The sequence below is a fragment of the Leptonychotes weddellii genome, chromosome 12 (assembly GCF_054177405.1).
Source record: "Leptonychotes weddellii isolate Sample4059 chromosome 12, ASM5417740v2, whole genome shotgun sequence".
Taxonomy (NCBI): Eukaryota; Metazoa; Chordata; class Mammalia; order Carnivora; family Phocidae; genus Leptonychotes; species Leptonychotes weddellii.
In genome coordinates, this window is record NC_138380.1 from 1,102,166 (window position 1) to 1,122,164 (window position 19,999).

The 19,999-nt window shown below is 55.2% G+C and overlaps 1 protein-coding gene across 1 annotated transcript in view; it reads left to right on the forward strand.

Annotated features, from left to right (window-relative positions):
- The window catches only part of PTPRN2 (protein tyrosine phosphatase receptor type N2), a 715,790-nt gene that overhangs the window by 657,688 nt on the left and 38,103 nt on the right, over positions 1–19,999 (forward strand). The window contains exons 16-17 of the mRNA XM_081800880.1: positions 8,209–8,282; positions 15,065–15,142. Coding sequence (XP_081657006.1) covers positions 8,209–8,282; positions 15,065–15,142 — 152 coding nt within the window. The remainder of the gene's footprint in view (positions 1–8,208; positions 8,283–15,064; positions 15,143–19,999) is intronic.

Sequence of the window (19,999 nt, forward strand, 5' to 3'; positions counted from 1 at the left end):
GGCGATTCTGAGGAACTGTCGGAGCAGGGGTGCATGGAGGCGGGAGGCCGAGGGAAGGGGCTGCGAGCCGAGAACGTGGGCACATCTCAGTGGGAGGAGGCAGGGAGGCGCATTCTCCCTGGACCCTCAGAACCAGCCTGCCCGAAGCTTGATGAAGACTCATGTCGGACTTCCCGGCTGCAGACGTGTAATACACGAGTGTGGGGTGTCTGTGGCCATGGGGCGTGGCTCTCCTTACCGCAGCCACGGGGGACCTGCCCCGTCCACGCCTCCGCCCACCGTGCCCTTCTCACACGGCCCCGGTGGCCACAGCTGTCACGAGGGGACCGTGGAACCGTATTTCTGTGAGTGTCTCGCGATGGAGATGAAGAAGCGGCCACACCATCCTCGCAGCATCTGTTGGCCCAGACGACGGCCTGGCTTCTCCAGGGTCTCGGGCATCACCGATTTGGGGGATACCTATGCGCCTGTGGGAGAGGCCATCTGCCGCAGTATTGGCCGAGCGCGGGCCCGCAGGGAGCTCCTGGGCCAGTCCCTTGGGATGTGGAAGGCACCCCATCTCCCCAGTGGGCGCTTCTCATCCACCCAGACACCTGGGTCCACGGGTGGGTCTCGTGGTCCCGCCCCGACGTCCGCCTGCTTTCCAGCAGCTCACCCTCCCTGGCGGGGCTGGGCCCTCCACAGCCACTGTGCTCCCGTGGGAGGGGGATGCTGGCCGCCCCGGCCCACTCGCAGGGACAGAGGAAGCCAGAAGCTGCTCCCGCATCTGTTCCGTGTCCCTCCGTCCCCAGGGCCACACCCCTTCTCCTGTGGGAAGGGCTTGTTCTGTGGGGTATTTGGGCATCCCTCCCCACCTCTGTTACGTTAATCAGCAAGTTACCTGCCGAGCTTTCTTCTTTCACTTTTCCAGAAGCATCCTAGTTGGCAAGGCCTCGGGGGGGAATAATGTTGTCTCAGACGGCATTACGAATGCTCAGGGGTCACTGTGTCCTCCTGGGTCCCCTTCAGATGTCAGGACTATCCCTCAAAGACGACGGCTTGTGCCCACCGTCCACCCCCCCACACGGGCTCTAGTCCCCCCAGTCGGCACAGATGCAGGTGGGATTGTTTTCCGGGGGCAGCCTGCGTTCTCAACGAAACACAGCTCTGTCTTCTTTGTCTGAACGTGTGTGACTGCCCACCCCCCGGAGGCTGCAGGAGCCGCACACTCGGCCACCTGCGTCTCGTGCATTTCCTCGTCTCAGCCACGGGTGGGCCGTGGTTCCTCGCACGAGTAGAGGTGAGATCTGTGTGCGTTGGCTGCAGGTCTCAGCAGAATTACGCATGTTGTGTGGCTGTGCTCGCGTGCGGTCTCCGCTCTCGTCATTGCTGTGCGTGCGGCACCGATCCCGCAAGACGCCCACCACGCTGCCTCCCTCGGCTTTGCCCGCCCGGTCGGGCGCGGCGCCCACGCATGGCCCCAACACCGGCATGGGAGGGGCGCTCCCTCCACCCGCCACCGCGGGCTGCCCACGGTTCCCGCAGTGCCTGGGCCCACTCCTCCCCTCCGGCCCGAAGTCACGGACGTGGCCCCACATCTGTTTGCTGAGCGCTCTCAGAGGATCCCGATCCTTTACTGCTGGTGGCACCCTTCTTGCTTGTCCGGGCTCGTCTCCTGTGGAAGAGACGGGGAAACTGGGTCAGAGGAAGCAGGACGAGCCTGGCGAGGGGAAGGCCAGCCAGTCATGAGGAAGCCGGAGGGGACGGAGGCCCGACTCCAGGTGTGTGGGCCCGGGGCGCCGCGAGACCACAGGCCACAGCGGAAACAACAGGAGTTAATTCTCAGTCCCGGAGGCGGGATGTCAGAGGCTCTGAGGGAGCACCTGCTCCAGGCTCTCTGCTCGGCATGCACACACATCGTCTTCCGCATCTGCCTCTCCCCACAGGGACACCAGACACCTCCACAGGGGTCACGTCTGAGGTCCTGGGGGTAGGGATGCCAACACATCTTTGTCCTGCAGACAAGGGTTACACGGGTCAACGCTTGACCCCATGGGGGCTCAGGGGGCAGTGCCAGGCCACAGACCAGAAACCACCAGAGTCGGTTCCTACGTGTGCTGTGCTCCGCACACAGGCTGTGCCCAGGTGCCCCTTTTCCCCAGAGCTGCGCTGCGGTGGGCGAGGCCCGCACGTGGTCGGAACTGCCCCCGGCATGGGTGTCCTGCTGAGTCCGGCCCTCGTCCTCCTCCACACTGTCATTCACCTGCAGAGCAAGCTGCCAGTCCTATTTGGGGATTTCTTTTTGAGAGATCTGCTGAGATGTGAGTGAACTATTGAAGCCACGAGATAGGAGACCAGGCTGTCGTGGGACTCCGAGACCTCCTCCTGCTGCGTCTGGGGCCAGAGGCCGACGTGAGCCTCTGTGCTGGGTGACGGGCGGGTGACAGAATGGGTCGCATTCTCTCACCAGCTCTAGATGCAGGAGGGTGCTGTGAATCTGGGACCTCACCACCCAGACCACCCAAACGCAGCACTGTGTGCTGATCCAAGGAGGCACCGAGTGCAACCCTAATGCTTTTTCTTCTGGGAGGTTTGACGATCCTTAGAATTTGAGCTAAGAGTTTCCGGCACACTTACCTAAGAGCAGAACACCCACTTACTGACTGAGGAAGGGAAGGCCACGGGAAGAAGCTTGAGCCGACCTTTCTAGAGAGGACTTACCGTTCAGAGCAAGTATGTTTCCTAACCTCACTGTGGTCTTCAGCTTCCCGGATCTGCAAAGAAGCACACTGTCTGTGTAGCAGCTCAGTCTTCAAACAAATATACAGAAATGTGTAGCTTTGCTCAACGATGCCGAGTCCAAATCAGTAAAGATAGTCTCGCATGTAACTGGCTGGGATCCTTGGGCCAGCTTTAACAGCTGGGAGACCGATGGCAGCGAGCTGCAGACTGTGTGCTCCCAGTGCACTAAACCATCCATGGGCCCGTGAAATTGGAGAAGGAACTGGTGGCCACTGATGCCGCGAGCCTCTCCGGGTGACGGGTCTCCATTAAAGACTCAGAGCCCCAACTCCGCGGCGCAGAATGCCGGCGGGTCACCAGACACAATCTGCATTTCCACCAGCCACGCCTTCAAAGTAAAGGAAACGGCATCCAGCCAGCACGAGAGAAAGCAGTGACCGCTGGGAGGCCCCATGAGGACATTGGCAGAGCGCTCGGGTGAAGAATTCCTTCGTGTGGTCAGCCAGCAGTCCCCCCACGCACCTGATCCGAAGGCATCCAACACCCAGGAATTCATCTGCTAGTGCTGTGAAGATCACTGACCCACATTTATCAATTCACTTGGCACGAATGACATAATCAGGATGCCTAGAGAAACACTACCCTTGGTGTCAAGACGGGTTAGAGGCAAAGGAAGCCTCCATGCACCATCCTTAAATAGTTCATGTGGACGTGTTCTAGACGACGGCAAGAGTGGGACATGCCCACTCATGGGTCGGCCACAGCCCTCCAGATGTACCCTGGGCTGTCTTCACGCGCTCTTTGTCCCACTAATAAGAAGAAATTCTAGAACTTTTGGCATTTATGAAAATCATTTCAATCTAAAATGGGGACACAGACCCCGTTCTATCTATGGCACCGTGTTCCCAGAAGAAGAAAGGTAATATGTGTGAAACTACTCTTGGAGCAGAGAGAACGCTGGAGAAGCTTGGAACATCGCTCTTGAACAAGGAGTTGAGAAAAGGAACGTGCCCCACACAGCAGCGTAATTCAACAAGTTTCTTCTTGGCAGGTGTCTTTCTCCTCCACTCCCTGATAAAGCTCACTGTTGTAGATCTCATGAGAGAAAACAACTCCATCTTAGGGTCAAATACAGACAGGAAGACACTGAGTTTCCATCTCCTGGCTCCCGAGTGAGGTCTCGAAGACCCTAAAGGACACACACCCTTCTCAACTGAAGGGCAAGCACCCAGGTGGCTACAAATCCTTGCTCCGTGGTTGGGGCCATTGTGTCTGCTCCGGGCAGGTGTGTGTGTTCACACTGGCCATGCTCAGTCAGTGCAGCAGGGGCGAGGGAGAGGAGGGTTTGCTCATGAGCCCGCCCTGGGCTCACCTCCAGCTTGCTCATGTGACCTCCAGTGAATCTTTCATGCCACCAGTCCACACAAAGAATAAAGGCAGCCAGACTCAACTTCATGGCAGCTCACCGGCTCCCATATCAGCTCTTTTAAAAAGATGAACAGGAAAAGTGAACCACAAGATAGTTGAGATTTGCCCAACCCATCGAAATACCCCCTGAGCCATCCCTGCGGCGTGTCCCTCCACTGTGCTCCAACCCTTCCAGGGCGGTTCTAGGTGTTTCAGATGGAGCTTCAGATGGCCCAATATTAAAAACAAAACAAGTTCACTGTCAATTTTGAAAGCAGCGTGTTGCTGCAAAATCAACTATGTGATGGGAAGGCAGCAGAACTCTGAAGCTTTTGAAGCCCTTATCCCAGACTCAGTGGTGGCTTGAAAAGGGCGGCCTGCAGGAAGTGAGCACGGCGGAAACAGTGCCTCATGGGGAGCCTGACAGAGCGCAGGCTGTCCTCACCACCGGGCGCAGGCTCCAAACAGCTTGTCCCCTCAGTCGTCAGAGTGCCGAGCTCTGAGTGCCGAACAAAAATGCCAGATTGCATTTTTATTTCACCAAGACTCCCACGTTTGTGAACTGTTTTCTTAATTTTCTGGCTCAAAAATCCAGCTGGTGCTTGTTCACTGGGCTGGTTGCTCGCAGGGCAGGGCAGGGCCGTCCCCTTGGAGGTGAAGGGCGCCCAGCAGCCCCCAAGCCTGCGCCTGTCTAGCTGGGTGACGTGTGGTGCCCTCACAGCCCTCTGAGGCCAGAGATTGGCGGCTGCGGCTCTTCCTCCCTGTAGCCCTCCCGTCCCTTCTCCAGTGACCCTGCTCTTTGACAAATTTCTCTTGACAGTCGGGGGGGTCCCCGTTGCTGATATCAACAGTGCCTGAAGTTGACTGTGGTGAACATATTTCTAATGGGGCAGGGCCCCTGGGAGGCCCTCTGGAGCCCTCTAGAAGCAGCCAGAAGCTCTGCTTTTTTATTCCAGAATTCTGTGTAGGCTGCAACAGTAGGCCCGGTGTGTCCTTCAGAAAAGGTGCCTGCTTCTGAGCAACACATCACAGCCTCCAGCTTGATGTGTTCATGAGGCACCTGCTGTGGAACTGGGCTTCTCAAACTTCACTGGGAGGTAGTGTAACCAGGTCCAAGCTCTTTCTGCTCGCTGCACAACAGACCAGTAAGTCAAGAGGCACGGTGTTGGGGTAAGGAAAGCAACTTTATCCAGAAAGCCAACAGACCAAGATGGCAGCCTGTCATCCTAAAGAACCAACTGGCCTCGCACAAATGCAGGCTTCTTTTATGTTGAGAGAAGGGAATGCAAGCTGGTGCAGACACTCTGGAAAACAGTATGGAGTTTCCTCAAGACGTTAAAAATAGAGCTACCCTATGACCCAGCAATTGCACTCCTGGGTATTTGCCCCAAAGACACAGATGTAGTGAAAAGAAGGGGCACCTGCCCCCCAGTGTTCATAGCAGCAATGTCCACAATAGCCCAACGGTGGGAAGGAGCCGAGATGCCCTTCAACAGATGAATGGATAAAGAAGATGTGGTCCATATATACAATGGAATATCACTCAGCCACCAGAAAGGATGAATACCTACCATTTACACTGACATGGATGGAACTGGAGGGGATAATGCTGAGCGAAATAAGTCAATCAGAGAAAGACAATTATCATATAGTTTCACTTATATGTGGAATATAAGGAATAGCATGGAAGACCACAGGGGAAGGGAGGGAAAACTGAATGGGAAGAAATCAGAGAGGGAAACAAAGCATGAGAGACTCTTAATCATAGGAAACAAACTGAGCGTTGCTGGAGGGGAAGTGGGGGGGATGGGGTAACTGGGTGATGGGCTTTAAGGAGGGCACGTGATGTGATGAGCACTGGGTGTTATATGCAACTGATGAAATCATTGAACACCAGATCTGAAACTAATGACGTACCCTATGTTGGCTAATTGAATTTAAATTTAAAAAAAGAGAGAGAAAGAAGGGGAAGGGGAGGGAGCTGGAGTCCAAAGGTGACTGATGACTGTAGACATCCAGGAGCCAGAAAGGCTCTGGGAAGGACGGTGAAACTTCTTTGTCCTTGGTTGCCTGATCTGTGTGGATAGGAATCCCACAATGGTCCTATAGATCTTGGACATAGCAACTTCTGTACATACTTCGTATCTCCTTGGGGGAACTTGGGTCTCGGGTAGGGGCGGTTTGCCTGAGTCTCAGCTGTCAGCAAAATTCCTTCAGTGACTAGCGTGCCTACGTGCAGGACTGAGCAGAAGTTTCCAAGCTACAGGTCACAGCTTCGAGGGAGGTGAGAGCAACATGGAGTCAGGCGCCCTGAGTTTCTCCTGTACAGTAATGTTTGCAGCGTGTTAGGATGTCAGAGTTGACCAATTTTTCTGGTAAATTTTATTTCAATTTCCTGCCACTGCCAATTTTCACTGTCTTAAGAATAAATCTGTGCAGGAACCCAACACCATCAAGCACATGGGATTTTTGTATCATTATTCACGCCGTAGGAGGATGACTCGGCGGCTACCATCGTAAATGCTTTCTGAGCATTTCCACTACTTTTGGGTGCAGATAACATATGCGTATGTAAGCACATCATGCAACGTATGGGCTCTTCCTCATCTCTCGATGTTTCTCATCTATCTTATCTCCACTGGAAAAAAGCTAACGTCAATACCTCAATAAGACTGATGGGATGATGTCCAGTACGGTAGACTCACCAAGTTTCCCAAGCCCCAGAGGTGTTGTCAAAAAAAAAAAATTAAGTAGGGGCGCCTGGGTGGCTCAGTTGGTTAAGCATCTGCCTTCGGCTCAGGTCATGACCCCAGGGTCCTGGGATCGAGCCCCGCATCGGGCTCCCTGCTTGGCGGGAAGCCTGCTTCTCCCTCTCCCACTGCCCCTGTTTGTGTTCACGCTCTTGCTGTGTATCTCTCTGTCAAATAAATAAATAAAATCTTTTTTAAAAATTAAGTAAAATCTCCTAGAGAAATGAAAGAAACACAAACCATAGCACAGTCCCCAGGCTTTCCTGCCCCCATTGCCCGAGCTGTTTTCAAGTTTGGGAGCCTGGAATTGGATGCTCTGCTGGGATGAGGGGCTGGGTGAAACACTCACAGCCCCCCATGTCCCTGGCTTCCAAGGCTCCAGCCAGTTTGTCTTTAGATTCTCAGAAGAAAAGATATAGGTGTCGTGTGGGGCACCCAGAGGCATCGACTGGAGCAAAGATAACAGGGTTGAGCACACTGCCACGTTTGGTGGCTTTCAGTTCTCTGCTGCGCCTCGCAGAGGACAGAGAAGGTGGCTGCCCACCCAGGGAAGGCAGGAGGAAGGAGGGACTGTCGTGGGCGTCCCTCAGCTGAGCCTGTAACCCGTCGGAACTGGCACCGCCCTGCTCCCCGCACTCCCTCCTCCACGTCCCTCCAAGGGCGAAGCTTGGAAACAGGCAGAGGGATGTCACTGTACATAAGAGGGTGGTTATTCCAGAACCAGAATTAAGAATAACTCACGGATCAAGCACACTAAGTGTTGACAATCCCATGGCGCTAATCCCCACGGATGTGTCTGGTTTGCCACATCTGTGCATGTTTGAGGCCTCCCCCTGCACGATCCCTCTTCCTTCTTCGGCCACGTTTTCTTTTTCTCCTACTGTCCCTCTAAAAGAAAAGTCCTGTAATCTCCAGAACTAAACCGTTTCCAGACCACAAAATTGTGTATAGAAAGAGTTGCCTGATGTCTGAATATTCACGTAGATACGTATCTGCTATGTGCGGCCATATATGTCCACTAGCTGAAGGGAAACCCCAAAGAAGATCCTGCAGAGGGACACCTGACCCTGGTATTTGGACTCTAAGAAAGACCTTAGAATAGCTCAGTTCTGCCAGGGGAAACCTAGTGTCATTTGCCCACACTCCCTGCTTCTCTGCCCTGACGCCGAAGGAGCGTGAATGGAGGACGGAGGGGGAAGTGACATGAACTGACCTCAGCAGAGCCCCAAGGAGGGACAGCAGCATGGGCATTCGACACCTGCTGTTCCCCTGTGTAGCCCCTGGGGACACAGGCCTGTGTGCTGATCTAACTCTATGCCTCTGCTTGCAGACGATCACTCCAGGATCCTGCTGAAATCCGAGAACAGTCACAGCAACTCGGACTACATCAACGCCAGCCCCATCGTGAGTACCTCCTGCCGGGGCCCCCACCCATCCTCGTCCACGAGCCCGCGTGGTCTCAGCCGGGCGGTTGGTCTCGACCGGCTGGCTAGCCAACGAAGTAGTTTGTCCCAAACGGGCGGCTAGCCAACTAGGTAGTGAATCTCAACCAGGTGACCGGTCTCAACCGGGTGGTTAGCCTCAACTGGGTGACTAGCCAACTAGGTATTTTGTCTCAACCGGGTGACTAGCCAACTAGATAGTTCGTCTCAACCAGGTGACTGGTCTCCACTGGGTAACTAGCCAACTAGGTAGTTAGTTTCAATCAGGCGACTAGTCTCAACCAAATGACTAGTGAACCAGGTAATTAGTATTAGCCAGGCAACTAGTCTCAGCCAGGTCATTAGTCTTACCCAGGTGACTCATCTCAACCAGCTGGCCTGGGCTGGGTCCTCACCAGGCGGGAGCAGTCCTGGTTCCACTGGCTTGAGGGGCCCAGCAAGAGCGGCCGCTGGTTTACTGACTGGAACCCGTAACTTTTAGGAAAATCTATGGTTGGTGGCATTCCTCCTTTCTAGACCCACTTGTTCCCTGTTTGTTCAGGGGAAATGGAAACAATCGGACCCCAACCCTCCCCTTGTTAAAAAGATGGAGGGCACCGAGGCAGACATGCGTGCAGGCTGGTCCCCGGGGGTGTTTCCAGGGCGGACCTTCCCCTGAAGACAAGCAGTGAGCCGTGAGCAGGGCTGTGCCTCCCGGGGCCGGGCTTCCTGAGAACAGAACCCCTGGGGGGACCCCCGTGACCCGCAGCCCTCCGGCTTCCAGAGAATCCCCTGCAGCCCACAGCTGGCATGAACCCCATGGGAGAGCGGGCAGGAGGGGGAGTCGGAGCGCCGGAGGGTGACGAGTCAGAGGTCAGACTAAGCCATGCTCAGCCTGGCTTTTCCAGAATGAAGTTAGAATGAGCGTAAGTGGGAAGCAAGTGAAACGAGTGTCCAGGAATGAGAGTTTTAAGCAGCGAGGTTGGTGGCGGAGAGTGTGGGAGCCAGTGGGGATTCCTGCGGGAGGTTGGGTGTGGCCCCACCCCTCCCCCTCCCCCTCCCCCCGTGAACTGTGTGCGTCAACGTTGGTCATCAGGGCAGCGTCAGGATATCTGACTAAAATCTCAGATTTGCATGCAGCGGAACAGTGCGTGTAGGATTCCAGCTCAGGGAGCTTGCCGGTGATCTGTGGTGGCCGCTGAGGCCGTGGGTCATCTCTGGATTCGGGACGCACCCAGCAGCGTCCTGACGACCCCTTGCATTCCGGCTGCAGCAGGCTCCCTTGAGAAGGTTCACTGTCAGATTTCAAGCGGCAGGAGCTGCTGCTAGAACGTTCTCGTAGCTGCTGGTTCTGTGTGTTTCCGGGGCGCCTGGCATATCAAGCTTATTCTTGGGAGTGCAGCGTGCCGTGGGCCCGAGCCCGTGTCCCGGCCCCCATGGTGCACAGTGGCCGCCTCACTGCGAGAAAGCGGGTTAAGAGCTGGTCGGCTGCTCCGTCTACACCCCAAGCCCAGACCTGGGCTCCCGCAGCTACTGTTAAGGGGTGGCCCCCTTCCCTCCAGCACAGGCAGACCTCAAGGACTGGCCCCACCTGTGTTCTCCAGGTTCTCCTCTGGGCCATTCTGTCTTTCTCAGTAAGTGCCCTGCTGGGCTTAGTGTTTTCTGTCAATTCTGGTTCAGAATCAAGCCAAAGCCTCATGGGTGTACAGCGTCCCCTTCTGTGGGTAGAGCATGGGTTCTGGTGGGGGGGCGGTAGGGGCCTGGACGTGCCCCCCGCGGTGAGCCCCGTTGCTGGCAGCTCAGATCTGCCTGGAGAGCCGTGTCCTCCTGCTGGGCTCCTTGTCCCGGGCATGAACCATGGGACAGGGCCGGGAAGAGAAGCAGAGCAGTTATTTTCAAGCCTAAAAGTGAGCGTCCACAGTTGGGGCGTGCCCAACTCCCCCTCATTTCATGGGTTCCAACTTCCCACTGTTGGTAGTCTCTGGGTGAGTGAAATGTCAGTGCAGAAGTCCATCCAGCGATGCTGGCGCTCCCGCGGGGCCCGGAGGTGGGGCACCTGAGCTGCTCCCGCACCTCCCACCGTCTGGCCTTGCCTCCGTGACGGGAAACGCGGGACGGCGCCCCCCACCCCAACCCCACTGGGCTGGGGCTCGGGTCAGGAGGCGATGCCAGGAGAGAGAGGGACTTAAGGCATCTTTTATGTTTCCCCTTCATTTCACGCCACAATTCTCCTTTTCTCATTTGGGTTGTCAGAATGAACCATGGTACCTCTTCACCTCTTCTTTCTGAAATGACTGAAGGTACAGTGATAATGAGCTTCCTAGCAGCACTTGAACGAAAAACTAACAATTACAGCCCAAGAAGACCCTGGCTGTGCAGAATAAAACTATGATAATTACATCTGTCATATTTGTACTTAGTCCTCATTAAATTCCAGGGAAGTCATCCGGTAGTAAATAATGTGCAATCTTTGCTTTGAGAGCAGAGGTCATGAAAGTAAATGAGAATTCCGTGCTCCCGCCCAGCATGTGTGAGGGGCAGCCCGTGGGCTCCACCCAGGAGTGCAGCCCAGCTCTTCCCGGGGACGCAGGCTGAGGCACGTTGTTAGCACATCTAACACACGGTGTGCTCGAAACGGCACACGCATGTCTTTACCAGGGACGGGTCCAAAATTCCCAACGCTTGAAACTAAACTTATTCTTCATTCCACTGTTTACTGAGGGGGAAGAAATTGTTTAACGTTTTAATTCAGAACGCATTTAACTAATGTGAGTGGTGCGCCTGGACTCCTCAGGAAATCGGGTGACCGGTCAGGTGTCCTGAACATCATAAGAAATTGGGCAAATATGGGAGCCAACTCTGGGGTTCTCAGAAAATATTTACAAGCAAGCATCTATGCGTGTATGTTATATTCCATAATTTACTTAAACCTTAACTCAGAAGAAGAAAATATGAAAATAGCTTCAGCTCCTAAGTCAGCCTGTCTCACATCAGTTACGGAAGCTACCGTTTCTCAGTAAATTCCCATATGAAGACTTCTAGAAAATTGACTTAAAAAGTCTGACTCGATATTCGCTTGTTTTTAAGAAAACGTTCTGTGATATTTGCTCTAAATGTTAGAAAAAAAAACAGATGCAGGGGCAGGCAGATAGGAATAGAGAAAGAAAACGTGCATGTTTACTCTCTGAGATTTCAGAGTGAGAGGCCTGGCCCCGCACCGCTCCCCGGGTCATGGTCAAGACCAGGCCGTCGGGCTGGACGGAGCTGGCTCTCCCTGCGGGACCGCAGCGGGCAGCCTGCCGGCCCCACCCTCGAGCTCGTCAAGGCTTCGGGACGTGGGTCCCTGGTCTTGGCACGCTGAATGCTTGAGTTTAAAAATCTGTTTGTTCGTAGTACTGGGGAAATTATTGCTGAGTTTTTAATGCACGTTAGAGTTTCTCCCACCCATTTAATGATGGGCATTGCCTGGCTTACAGCAGATGGCTAGGCTTGCTTTCGGAGCCTGTGCATTTAGAAACTCGTAGGACACACCTTTCCCGTACCCTGCCAGCCACGGGCAGAGTGGATTCAACACAGTTTTCTGGGGGGAAAATGACCTAGTGAAAGCAAAATGGTAATGGTAGTTGTACCTGGGACCCGGCGCCCCGTGACCCTCGCTTGCTACGCAGTCTCTGGGAGTAAGTCCTATTTGATGGCGGGGGCCCGTCTGCCTTACGCAGCGCACAAGGGAGAAGGCCGCCTGAGAGCATGGAGCGAACCCCCACGGGCTTTGACGGATAGCCTCAAGGTTACGGCCAACACACTCCCACGGCACGCACAGAGGAGTCCGCACGTATGCGCACGTGGAATCCCAGAGCTGAAGGGCACGTGGAGGTCATGTGGGCAGCCACCCCAATCTCAGACACTGACCGAGGCCCAGACCCGGGAGCTGACTTCCTCCACCGCCCCGGAGCCTGCGTTTGTGAACAAGTAAAGAGCCCTCCACAAAGAACAGGAGAGTGGCGAGCGGCGGCTCAGATCACAGGGGGCTGCAGGCGCCATGCTCACGCCGTGCTCACGCCCTGGGCGGTAGAGGACGACACACACCCACGTCCACCAGGGGCTGTGGGCCAGAGTTCCTGGTGGAAAAGTACTGTTAGTAGAAACTTGATTGCCTCTGATTACACTTCTCCTGCACTGGAAATCTTAAATATAAAGCTTCTGTTCATTTAGTTAAATATTTGCTTTACTCTTTTTCGGTTAAAGATTGCACAAAACCGTGAGACACATGCAAAGCGCTTCTGCCCAGAATTATTTTCTGTCCAACAAAATGTGCACGGAATGAAATAATTCTAATTGTCTTTGAATTATTGTTAAACGGATGACACATTTTGCCACTCTGTGGTCATTATGCTATCTACTGCCTCCCAGATGGCCGCTGCGTGGCCACCATCGAGGGGGCTGGGCGAGCGGTGGGCCTTGTCCACACCCTCCCCGGCCTGGGCTGGAGGGGGCCACGGCGGACCACCGAGACCAACCGCAGTGGGTTGCCTTGTTTACCCTCCTGAAGCCCTGTTCAGGTTTTTACTTTTAATCACAGATTTCTCAGTTTAAAAGCCACTAAGTGTGGTAGTTTGAACACACTAACGATTTTTAAATTTGGTGCTCTCTAAATTGCTTTGGTCAAAAAACCACATTTGAAAAGGAGGCGGGGTTTTACTTTTTATGCAGAATTGTTTGCTAGAAAGAGATGGGGTTTTTGTAAATAGCTGTCACCTCCAACAAATGCATATTTTGAAAAATCAAAACTCCTTATTTCTGCTATGCTTTTCTACTGAAACATTTTAATTGGGGCTTTTGGCGAGAGTAACGTAATTTTACCTGTATTGTGTGTGCTGCGGTGAATTTGAAAACGAGGTCCAGTTTTAATTGGGAATCACTAAATTGGAGGCAGAAAAAGCATTTTCCTGCCGCCCCCCACCCCAGCCGGCATTCCATTGTTGTTCTGTGGGAATGACTTACGTCTGCTCTTCCGCGGTGCACGTAATTATAAGGTGCGTCACGCACCCTTTTATGCTGACGACCGTCATCTCTGCGAGGATCACTAAATCCGTGCTCTGGAGACCGTGCCTCCCGCAGGCTGTCCTTCAAACACGTGGGGCCGTGTGTTAGGGTGGCTCTGGGGTGGGCAGCCGACATCCTCGTGTGCTGCCTTAGAACCACGTGTGGTTGAAACCTCCTCCTTTCTCACTGTACTGGGAAATGTATCCTTAACAAATATCTTTAAACAGAGCATTTTAAATGTTTTCTCAAACCCTGGTATCAGAAGAGTAATAGAGTCTAGTGCCAGATGGGAAGGATTCAGGGACTGAGCATGTGTGACAGGTGAGCGCCAAGGTGAGGCTCCAGCGCGAGGCCCTGTCCGTCCCCCTGGGGTGGTCTCCGCGGTCCCGCCCAGGGTGTGCGGCGGGCAGGGAAGTCCCGTGGGGGGAAAGGGCTGTCCACAGCATTTCCATCCAATTTCCTTCTCTAGGCTTCGTTCCCTGGGTCCCTTTCTCCCTTCTGTTTCCTGCTTAGATGTCTTTAAATTAAATGTCATAATGAAGGTATTTTAAGCCAGACCCCTCTGTTGAGGCCAGCAGGCTTGGACAAACCAACCAGGCAGAAAACCCCTAACTGCATTCTGCTGTTTGTCCGTCTTCAGCCCCTTGCCTGGCGCCATAGGACTAGAATTGGAAACAAGCTGCTGGAAGCCTGGGCCTATCTCCCAGGGAGGGCCTGCACACCATGCTCGCAGACCCCTGGCATGATCCGGGGTGCCAGCGCCACTTCCTGGGTAACAGGAACAAGCCCCCATGTGAGAGGAGTTAACTCTTAGGGGAGGCAGGATGCACTTGTTCATTCATTCTTCCAGGACCCTGAAGGGTGGCTCATGGGCCTGGCCCCCTGGTTTCACCTCTCCCAGCCCCACATCTGCAGTTCTCACAAAGTGCTTGTTGATTGGAACCCTGCACGTGGCCTATGGTGGGTGTGCAGGCAGCTCACCCTGGGAGGTGGCCAGGGTCGAGGCTCATGGCTGGGGTGGAGGCCACACATGCTGGCAGGTGGCCTGGGGGAGGCCCGTGGCCTGGGGGGAGGCTCATGGCCTGGGGTGGAGGCCACGCATGCTGGCTCGTGGCCTGGGGGAGGCCCGTGGCCTGGGGGGAGGCTCATGGCCTGAGGTGGAGGCCACGCATGCTGGCTGGTGGCCTGGGGGAGGCCCGTGGCCTGAGGGGAGGCTCATGGCCTGGGGTGGAGGCCACGCATGCTGGCTGGTGGCCTGGGGGAGGCCCGTGGCCAGGGTGGAGGCCATGCAAGCTGGCCCGTGGGAGAACTGCTGGCATCCATGGGGACACCGCCATGTTGGCACCCCACCTTGTGCCCCCACCACCCTGTCTTCACCCAGCCTGTTTATTTCTTGGCATCTGGTCTCTGGGGTACGGGTCTCCGCTGTGGCTCGTGCCGTCCCCGTTCCCGTGGTATCAGGCGTGAAGCATTGCAGCATCAGCCAGGCTCCAGGCACAGGGCCACGGGGGCTCTGCTGAAAGCCAAGCACTGTTGGGATCAGGAGGGACAGCAAGGAAGACCAGCCTGCTCCTCCCACTTGTGCGACCCCGTGTGTCCCTGTGGCTGGCGTTCAGCGCGGGATATGCCGCCTTCACCTCCTCCTTAGCCAGGGTTCTCTTTCCTGGTTGTTTCCTTGCTCTTTAGCTAATAATCTTTGTTACTATAATCTTGTCTCTGCAGATGGATCACGACCCTAGGAACCCGGCTTACATCGCCACCCAGGGACCACTGCCTGCCACCGTGGCCGACTTCTGGCAGGTGAGTCTGCTTGAGTTAAAACTTTTTCTGAAAATGGGATCTTGATAAATTGATAGTGGGTGATGCCTTGGATTCGACTCAGTAAATGTGAACTTGTTTTTAGGTGTTGCTCGTCAAATGTTACTTGATTTCAGAATTTATACGGGTCCTTTGATGTTTTTTATTATCTTTTGTTTTTCAAAACTTGAGTATGAAAATTCCCTTCGAGAGATTGAATGCTTTAAAGACCCTTACTTTTTTAACCACCTTACAATTTTATTTCATGAAGTACAAAGAAATGAAATTAATAAGTCTTTATTACATTCTGTTCAAATGTGTCCTTATCTATTGTTCTCTCCCTATGAAAGTAAAAAATGGTGCTCAAATTATAGTTTCTCTTCCTTGTAGATCCTCTGTAATGCGTTTTAAGGGCCAGGCAAGTCTGCTTTGTCCAGCATAGCCTGGACGCCCAGACAGAGGCTCAGCCACTGAGAGCCAGTGTGAGCACATGCCACAAAGGGCAGAACGGGAGAGCGAGGGGCCCCCCTCCTTCCCCCGCATCCTCCTCAGGCCTCAGCCGTGCCACAGAGCTAAGTGGGAAGGGGCTTCGGAACGTGGCACGGTCGCACGAACTCCCCCGTGCGTCAGGCACGCCACTGCCCCGGCCCTGGCAGGGGGACTTCCGACAGGCAGAGCCCACGGAGGACAGAGGTGAGACAGCAACCAGCGCAGGGGCTCACGGGTGGACGGAGCGCCTGTTAGGACGGCAAGCCACCCACCCCCAGCAGCGTGGCCATGCGTACAGATGGGGCCACGTGGGTCCCCTAGGCTGCTCTCCAGAGTGTCTGGAGGTCTGACGTTCATGGAACGGAAGAAGCCATCTTTAAAGGAAGCAACCTGAGAAAAATGACCAAGTGCAAGATCACAGCCTTGGTCACACTGCTCAGGACCCACTAGTGTCCCTCCAAATGGGGGCAGGTGTCCCGGGACAAGAAGGCTTTGCGGCAACGGGCTAGCCCTCCTGGGATTACCGTACACAAAAACACGTCGAAGCCGCTGAGAAGTCTGTCGTAAAGAAAGTGCTTCAACTCTGTCTCCTCCAAATGCCCTTGAGCGAGACGCCGTGGTCTCGAGGAAGGCTGGGGGCACAACTTCTCCATGGCTGCCATAACATAACAAAGTAGGACAGAAATGCTGGAGGCTGGCGGCCTGAGACCCAGGAGTGGGCAGGACTGGTTCTACTCGGGGGCTCCGCAGGAGAACCTGCTCGTGCCTGTGTCTCCGGCTTCTGGTCGTGGCCAGCACTGCTGGGGGTCCCCTGGCTCGTGGATGCATCACTCCCGCTTCTGCTCCATCCACGTGGTGACCCCTCCGTAGGGGTCAAATTTCACTCCTCTTAGAAGGTCGCTGGTCATTAGACTTGGAGTCCATTCTGGCCAGTGCGGCCTCCTCTTGAGCTCACCTGCAGAGGCCCTATTTCCAAAGAAGGTCACGTCCACAGGTCCCAGGTGTGTGTGACCTTTGGGAGACACTACTCCGCCCATTGGAGTGGCTGAGAAACGAGCATGGACTGAGACTGAATACTTTGCTGCTGAGAAAGACACGTGACCACTTCGGGAATCCAGAGAGAGGCTGCTGGGCAGTGGGGGCAGGGAGGTGGGGGCCAGGAGGGGCTGTGAAGGTCAGGGCAGGTCAGCGAGGGGGACACAAGCCAGGCCTAGCATGTCCAGAATGCGGAGGTCCCCAGTACTTCTCAATTACCTTGCAGGAAGGAACTAACGCCTGGTCCTGCAGCCTGTGACAGCCCACAGGCACCAAAAAGCTCTGGTCGTCGATGAGCCGTGTGGGGAGGGGAACGTCGGGACTGGAGGGTGGAGGAAAAGGAGAAGGTGATGAAGGTCAGCTGTCCACTGGTTTGACCCCTGAGCCTGGAATACATATCCTAATCTGGGAGGACGTCCGCATCTGTGTAACGGGGCCTGCGTGGCTACTTTGAGAGAAAGATGCACACGCACATGTGCGAAGGGGGTGTTGAAGTCCAAGTGAACACAAGGAAAGGAGCAGGAGGGGAGGGAAATCCCGTTGAGCACTTACTGTATGCTAGACCCTGGGCAGGCGCTTCAGGTGGCAACTTCAGTCAACGCCCCTAATGACCGAGGACGAGCCTGAGCCCCTGGGGTCCCCTCATACGTGGTCTGAGGGGAGTCAGATCCAGGGAGACAGTAGGTAGAGGGTAGGCGCCTGGAGGGCGGACTTGGTGTTTAACGGGGACAGTTTCAGTTTGGGAAGATGGAACGTTCTGGAGATGGATGGTGGCGTTGGTTACGCAGGAACGTGAGTCTACTTAGTGCTACTTAACTCTGCACTTAAAAATGGCCAAGAAGGTACATCTTATGTATATTTTACTACGATGAGAGAAGATCGTGGTCCCCGTTCTACCAGAAGGCTGATGCCCGGGGTACCCTGAATGACTTCCGGAATCCACACAGCCAGCTGGAGGCAGGGCACGTTTTAAACCCAGATCTCCAGAACTCAGATGCTTTTACTACCCCTGCTCCGTGAGAAGGAAGAAGGCATCGTGGTGGGGAGGCTCCTGGGAGCGTCCGTTCTCAGAAACGCAAGGCGAGCAGCCTTCTGTGGAGACTGTGGGCATTCCCAGAGTAAACCCATTGATCCTGACGACGGAACCGTGTCGCACCAGCCATCTCGAAGGAGCATCAGGACAGCTTTCGCGGGAAGAGACTGCTCTGTGGGATGGGATGGCGGGCGGCCTGGGGCAGCAGGAGGAAGGGGCCGTCCTGGGGGCCTGGCCAGTCATTGCCATTCTTGCCATGGGTCCCTGCTCTTCCCACAGCGGTGGTGGAGCTCCTCCCGCTGACCCACCCCCCACCCGGTCCCAAGGGTCCCAAGGGGTCCCTCCTCTCGTATTTTTAGAGGAAGCTGGCGGAACTGTGTGCTTTCCACAGTGGCCGCTTTGATGTGTCACCACCAGAAATTCAGGCGACCCGGCTGACCGAGCTCGGGTGCGTGAGGACTATTTACAGACGTGAGCTGCAGAGCCGAGCACGTGAAGCCTCTAGAAGCGGGTCACAGCAGCCCCTCCGCCCCAGGAACTGGGACGTTCTCCGTGGGACGCGGGCTGGTCACCGTCCCCGTTCGCCATGGGGTGGCTCAGCCAAGAGCACGCTGGCCCGTCTTGCTTGACAGATGAGCTCTTTCAGACGGAGCCAGAGGCCAGCGAGCAGGAACGGGGCGCGGAGTCCACAGTGCAGGGCAGAGGGCCCACCCCAGGCAGCAGGGGTCCCGCTGGTGCCCAGCCAGCACCAACACAATGCTGTTTCCAATGTTTTACCAAGAAAAAGCCCTCCCGTCGAGTTCCGTCTTCCACCTTCGGAAGGTATTCTGTTCTGAAGCCTTCACCGGGGAAGCACACTCTCTTTTCCAAAAGTGATGGGCTGGGTTTTTATCGATCCCAGTCCTTACTGTGGTCACGAAAAAACTCGGAGCCAGCTCCTGTGGGAGAGCCGAAGAAGGCCAGCGTTCTCCCTCCCCGGCACTTTCCGCCTGGGGTCGGGTGAGGGGGCAAGACGGGGGCCCAGGAGGAAGAGTCTGACAAAGCCTGAGTGAGCAGCGTGCACACAGCAGGTCCCCGAGGCCCGGACGTGGCCGAGGACCGAGTCCGCTGCGCATCTGCCCTGCTCTCAGGGCCCAAGCCCGCATCTGGCGGAGAGGAGAGGGAAGGTGGCGGCCCCCACCTCCACAGTCTGCTCCACCCACGGATGGACACCTTAGAGCCATTGATTAGATGCCCAGCATTAGCATTAGATGCCCAGCCAGCATCCAGAGAGGCCCCGGCCTGGCCTGCTCACGTGCAGGCAGCGCAGGGCCAGCCTGAGCCTCCCCAAGCTCCAGGGCCCCCCGGGGCCACGTCGTCCCCCTTCCTCAGGAGACCACATCACACCAGGGCTCAGGTCAGAAATCTGACTTCTGGCCATCCTGAGAGGCCTGACTCCAAGAGCCTGAGCCTGTCCCCGAACCCCCGTTACCCTGTGATGCTGGTGACAAATTGTGCTTGGTCTTCACCCCGGGACACCCTCTGGTTCGTGCATGAAGGGGTCTTCTGTTTCTGGAGCATCGAGGAATTGTGGAAGGGGGACATTTACTCCAGAGCCCTGTTAGCTTACGGATTGGTTGGTTTTAAAGCACGTTGTTGGGTCAAATTAAAGGAAATAGAAGAATTGAGGAGAGTTAATTTCTTAGGAAAAACTTCATTTGTTATTTCTGTTCATAAGTACTTCAGCCACTTGCCCTGGATTTTCCAGGACATTTTACTTCAGATATTTAGTCTCACTGGACTCCCTATACACGAGCTCATAAACCTTGAAAGAGAAGAAAACCTATCACGCCACCTCCCCTAAACGCGGGCTTGAAAGCCCTGATCTGCAGGGGTGCCCGTGATTCTGCCCAGGGAGTGCGCAGCAGAGAGCACACACGCCCTCTTGGCAACCTTCAGACTCCGGCCTGGGTGAGAGACATACATCCTGAGTGTCTTTTTCTCTTCTTTTTTTTGAAGATTTATTTTTTTATTTGAGAGAGAGCGCACGCGCAAGAGAGCAGGGGGCAGGGGCAGAGGGAGAAGCAGTCTCCCCGCCAAGCAGGGAGCCCGATGTGGGGCTCGATCCCAGGACCCTGGGATCATGACCTGAGCCGAAGGCAGACGCTTAACAACTGAGCCACCCAGGCGCCCCTGAGTTTCTTTTCAACTGACATTATGGATCGTAGCCAAAAACGTCCTGGCTATTCTGCTTTTAAGTGTGTTTCTGGTTCCCCTTGTCCCCTCCCTCCCTCCTCCCTCCCTCCCTCCCTTCCTCTGCTCCT